The 5,789-nt window shown below is 45.8% G+C and overlaps 1 protein-coding gene across 1 annotated transcript; it reads left to right on the top strand.

Moving 5' to 3' along the window:
• The first annotated feature begins 476 nt into the window (after window positions 1–476).
• Window positions 477–5,420, top strand: MAGOH (mago homolog, exon junction complex core component). The gene is made up of 5 exons (XM_018552469.1): window positions 477–652; window positions 2,290–2,348; window positions 2,524–2,634; window positions 3,719–3,801; window positions 5,246–5,420. The coding sequence occupies exons 1-5, from the start codon at window positions 565–567 to the stop codon at window positions 5,343–5,345; spliced, it is 441 nt and encodes a 146-aa protein (XP_018407971.1). The 5' UTR covers window positions 477–564; the 3' UTR covers window positions 5,346–5,420.
• The last annotated feature ends 369 nt before the right edge of the window (window positions 5,421–5,789 follow it).

Raw genomic sequence — 5,789 nt, 5'->3', positions numbered from 1 at the left:
GTCCTTCCTTCTGTCGAAAACTCAAGTCCTCCAGATCTCCAACGACCTGACTTCCGGTTAGTTAGAAGTAAGAGGTTTGGCCGAGAAGGCTGTACTGCACGTGCGCCACCCGCGGGATTTCTCTATACACATATACTACACAGCAATAAAGTATTATAATGAACTAGGATCAGAATAATCCAGCTCGTAATTAATCTGAGTTTCCCCTGAGTTTCCCCACTTAATATGGGCGCCGCTTGCGCCTCTTTCTTGAAGTCCGTACAATAGAGCTGGTTCCGTAGACCGCGTACTTATTGAAGTGCAAGCAGATACATATGACAAAATGGTTCCGCGAATGGAGACATTCAGCTATGAGTGTTAGCCCTCTAGTGAGTGTAAAGGACAAGTGAAAACCGCGGTCAATTGGATAAGCCGTAGCTCCGCCCTCCTATCCTATTGGCAGAGCAGTGTAGGCCTATCATCACCGCGCGCGTTTTGGCGACGTACTCGGCTGAGTTTTTTACGTCATCTCCGTGCGCCTTTGCACGGGTTGTCGTCATTTGAGAGCGCGAAAGCGGTAACGCCATGGGCAGCGATTTCTACCTCCGATATTACGTGGGGCACAAGGGGAAGTTTGGACACGAGTTCTTGGAGTTCGAGTTCCGACCGGACGGTGAGATGTGGGCAAGGGAATACTATGACTGGGAGGGGCAGGCGCAGGGTGCCTGAGTATGCTTGTGCGGCCCTGGGCCATGCTGGGAATGTTCACAATCCCTCCTGTGTGTCCTGTACGGGGAATCCTCGGGATGAGGGTCACAAATCCAGGACCCTCCCCTATCTCTGGGTTGAATCTTTAATGGCAGATAACATTTTACATTGTAGATGGTGAATGCAGCCTAAAGTCTTTACAGAGTTTGTGAACCCGAGCAATAAACTTCTCTGATCTGTTCCCCTTTGTTCGGATCAGTGTACTGCTGAAAGCATTTTGTTTAATGTGTTTGATAAGTGTGAAAAGAACCAGTTCATCCAGTCAGAGCTGTCCTGTGTCCTCTGATCGCTCCCGGTATTATCCAATGAGCCTTCCTTGGTCTTTTTAGGAACTACAGAATGATTATCCTTTATGTTATAAAGATATGAGAGGGGGAGTGGTTGAGTAGTTTAGTAAAATGACATGCGGGGGAGTGCTGACACCACTCAGTCTACAAAAAAAGCTGCGTTGTCCGACCACAACAAGACTTAGTGAAACTAAACTCAGGAATTAAACCTTAAAAATACATTCAAGTACCCTAACTATTAGGTTTAGTGTCACCAAGTCTTGTGGGCTGACATACACTATTTTTTTTGAGATCGCACTGGAACGCAGGGCATTGCGGTACCACCCGTTCAGTGTGAGCGATCACCTTGCAGGCGGGAGGCGTGTCTGCGGTGCCATTAAAATTACGTTTACCTAGGCACTGGACATACACTTTAAACTTCCTGGCGGTAATCCTGTGTGGCTCGGGGTTAATTTTCAGTACCAAAAGCGGCAACCCCGAACCACACTCAGGATAGCACTGTGTGTCACTTACCTTGTCCCTACGAGCCCCGCTGTGTCCTCCGGGCGATGCCAGCATCCGGATTCCTTCCCTTGCGAGCTCCTGCGTTGCATGGGTGCGGAACCAGCGGGAAATTCAAAAGTGAAAAAATACAGAGATAATCAGACCGCCAGGGAGGTTAAAGTGGCCCAAAAGTCAAGAAGTAAAAATCTGCTACATCTAGGGCTGCAACCCACTAATCGATTAATGGATAATGAGTATAGTTGTCAACTATTCTCATTATCGGTTGGTTGGATCCTCTAGCTCAGGGATGGCCAAACGCCGGCCCTCCAGCTGTGGTGAAACTACTAATCCCATGAAGCATCTCTCTCTCTGGGAGTCGTGGCTGTGAGAATCTTGCAAAGCCTCATGGGATTCGTAGTTCCACCACAGCTGGAGGGATGCAGTTTGGCCATCCCTGCTCGAGCTCTTTCCTCTATGCTGGAAGGAGGGCACAGCAGGCAGTGGTCGGGTGCAATAGCCAGTCTGCTTTTGCAATTTGAAATGGCCAATATCAGGCTGACTATTGCGCCTGCTGTATTTACAGTTAGCTCCCACCTGTGGAATCTTTCCACTGGCAGCTGTCATTCCCTGGCTGAAGCTATTCAAGCGTCATGTGCTTACGATAAAATTATTTTAGAAAAAATAATCGGCCACCTGATCAATTGTGAAAATCATTAGTTGCAGCCCTTTCTTTATGAAGTTCAAATACTGACTTTTTTCCCCCTCTTACCAGGTAAACTTCGATATGCCAACAACAGTAACTACAAGAATGATGTTATGATCAGGAAAGAGGTATGCTGTAATATCCCCTATGCATTAAGTGCTGTGAAATGAACTGTGTACATAATGAGTTGTATCTGTCCCTTTAGTCGGGGATTCTAAGTGTGTGTGTCTGTCTCTCAGTATTGTGCCCTCTGACTTTTAGTATAACATGCTGTTTTGGTCGTCTTCCCATTTTGTGGTCTAGGCTTATGTACACAAGAGTGTGATGGAGGAACTGAAACGAATCATAGATGACAGTGAGATCACAAAGGAAGATGACGCACTGTGGCCCCCACCAGACAGAGTCGGTAGACAGGTGTGTATTGATTGTCCCTCTTGGTCATCTTTTAATGAACACATCGGAACTGTGATGGGGAAAATTGATTGGCTGGACATTTTCAAATCTGCTTCAATGTTGGATTCCTGATTTATCATATGAGTTGGGAGGAGGGATATATTTTTAACAGGGCTGTGAATCTATTTTCACTTGTGCAGTATTAAAGATGCATTGTTACCTGAAGCAAAGAGACAGCCTGTGTAAAGCTGACCTACTGATGTCTTTCCAGCAGTGACCTTAGGCTCTTTCCTCAGTCACAGCAGGTGCAAATACTTGGTGCTTCTGGGTAGGAGGGAGCATGTGACCTTCTCCCATAATGCAGTGTTCAGGCCTAGCATGCAATCGCTAGGCTTAAGCACTGTCGCATGAGGAAACCTTGCCCCTCCCTTTCGTCACCAACACTGGATAATTTGGTGGCGGTTGGGATGAATGTGTGATCAACCAATCAGGATTTCTTTAATCTGTCAGAACAACAACATTTTCCAGCAGCAATATATAAGGTGAGCATCATTATAAGCAGTTTATGGAAGTTCTATCCATTCAGGTGGGCACTCTTATAGTACAGCTGTCTGTAAATATCGGTGCTTCAAGGCCTCTGCGGTTTTAACGCTGCCCAGTTGCCTGCTACAATGTCCGCACTATGGCTGAACAGTGCTGTATACATTGCTGCGGTGCGGCAAAAAATATACAGCATGTCGCGTGGGGCAGTTGGTGACGGCCATGGCAGTCTATGTGGTTGCAGGCAATATTGCAATAGAAAAGCCCCAATGGGGTTGAGGAAAATGCATTCTGGAGGCAGCAGTATCACCTCCTAACCACTAGGCAGTCAATGCTCCACTGCCCTCTGAAAAGCGATCCACCATGGATTACATTTCCGAGGGCAGTGGAGGCTGCCGCCTGTGTGAACTCAGCCTTACAAATCAGATCTGAAACCATCATTTGTGCTGTGTGTGGCCATTATTGCATTCCCCAGTGCTTCCCTGGACTTGTGCCTCCTTCATTGAAAACAATACAAATACATGTCTAGTCTGTACGTTGATGATTTTCTACCGTTTTATTGCAGGAGCTGGAGATCGTTATTGGAGATGAGCACATATCTTTCACAACTTCCAAAATTGGTTCCCTTATAGATGTGAACCAGTCCAAGTGAGTAGTGGCTTTATCAGTTTTCCTTATGAAAATGGTTGACTGCATAATTTTATTTTCTAATTTTTTGTGATGTGGGAATCTCAGTGATGATTAGATTGCAATCAGCTGATGTATAAAAACAGGAAGAAGGGAAGTCTAGGTCATGGATAGCCAGCAGCTTTGTTACATTGTCTTTAGCTGCATTGAGAACGATAAAAAAACAGTTAAAGTCCCCCATTAACCTTAACAAGGGCCATTGTGTGTATTTTTAAATCATGCTGGGTAGGGATGCCCTGATACTAGTATCTGTGCCGATACAGAGTATTTGGGCAAGTACTTGTATTCGCCCAAATGCTTAGATACCGGAACTTCGGTCAGCGGAAAGTTTCCTCTGACCGGCAGTGCCGTAGGGGGACATGAAGCCGGCTGGGCGGCGAGTAATGTCCCGGCTTCCTGATTTGCCAGGAAGCCGGCTCCGTGCTGATTGGCTGAAAAGCGGGCTTCCCATCAGCATCGAGCCGGCTTCCCGGGCAATCAGGGAGGAGGGTCATTACTCTCTGCCCGGCTTTCTGATTGGCCGGGAAGTCAGCTTGATGATTGGCCGCCAAACCGCCTTCCCAGCCAATCAAGTCGCTCAAACAACATGAGCCGACTTCTGGGCAATCAGGAAGTGAGGCGGCATGTCATTACCCGCTACCCAGCTTCCTGATTGCCCGGGAAGCCAGCTCCATGCCAGTGGAAGCCCCGGTATCAGTACTCTATTGGCGAGTACAGAAAGCAAAATATCGGTACTCAATACTGAAAAACCGGTATCGGTGCATCCCTAACGCTGGGGTTAAATTCATTTTGTCGGTTTAGCTTAACTTTAAGTTGTATGTAGGGATAGTGATGGACAAATTATATGTGTAGCCAATCAGTAGCCAGCCTGTCCAATCCACGAGCCTTCAAAGCGGAACTAGAAGATGTAATGTAAAAAATTGGTGTCAGGTAAGTATTTATAGTAATATAGAGTCTCTTCTGCCATAAAATCTCTTCCTCTGGCTACTAACTGTTATTTTACTAATTGTGCACTGATGGCCACACATGTGCAGATCGGTGTACAATCCTGGCATCTGTACCATGCAAGGAGTAAGTGCTGGGTGTCTGAACACAGTAACTCATGCTGCAAGCCCAGAAGACAATGAAAACGCTAGGGGGGGGCATTTTGTTGCTAGGGGAAGGGGGATTGGAAGGTAAGTGTGCCATAATATTCACATATACTCAGCATACTTGTACATTGTGGCAAGAGCTGCTGCGAAAACCAAGATGACTTTTGTGTATTGTAGTGAAATCAGTTAAAGGTTCTGATTGGTTGTTCCCAGTTTAGGGTGCTATAAAAAAAAAAAGTCTGAGCTGTTGTCAGAAAGCACTAATGGCTTGTACTGAACATCTTTGATTTAGAGCTTGTTTGTTTCTTTTTCAGGGACCCCGAGGGACTACGAGTTTTCTATTACCTTGTTCAAGACCTAAAGTGTCTGGTCTTCAGCTTGATTGGACTTCACTTTAAAATTAAGCCCATTTAGTTCTCTGGGAGAACAGTGAATTTTTATTTTATTTACATTGGATGTGGATCTAAGGGTTTTTTATGTGTTTCTTTTGTTTTTACTGACTTGACTTTAATAAAATTGTTAAAAGAATTTCTTTCATGTGTGACCAGATTATTTAAGTTGCACTGATTATTAGCAACGTTGGATGGTCTTTGTGGTAATTGCTCCATAAGCATCTATTAGGGGATGTGCGCACAGTGGTCCTTCGTTGCTTCAGTGTAGTGGCCATTAATAGTTCTGCCCAGAGCATTAACGTAGAAGTTCAGGCTTTAGAGCAGGGGTAGCCAAACTCCGGCCCTCCATCTGTGGTGGAACTACAAATCCCATGAGGCATTGCAAGATTCTCACAGCCACAGACATGACTCCCGGAGAGAGATGCATCATGGGATTTGTTGTTTAATCACAGCTGGAGGGCTGGAG

The sequence above is a fragment of the Nanorana parkeri genome, unplaced genomic scaffold (genome assembly GCF_000935625.1).
Source record: "Nanorana parkeri isolate BGI_ZX_2015 unplaced genomic scaffold, ASM93562v1 scaffold89, whole genome shotgun sequence".
Lineage (NCBI taxonomy): Eukaryota > Metazoa > Chordata > Amphibia > Anura > Dicroglossidae > Nanorana > Nanorana parkeri.
The sequence above is the reverse complement of the archived record's forward strand: the minus strand, read 5'-3'. Positions and strand labels throughout refer to the sequence as shown.

Bases quoted from the DNA above. Each gene is read 5' to 3' on its own strand.
- MAGOH (XM_018552469.1), top strand. From the start codon at position 565: ATGGGCAGCGATTTCTACCTCCGATATTACGTGGGGCACAAGGGGAAG. The intron at 2,349-2,523 runs GTATGCTGTAAT...TTTGTGGTCTAG, and splicing joins ATGTTATGATCAGGAAAGAG to GCTTATGTACACAAGAGTGT. The intron at 3,802-5,245 runs GTGAGTAGTGGC...TTTCTTTTTCAG, and splicing joins ATAGATGTGAACCAGTCCAA to GGACCCCGAGGGACTACGAG.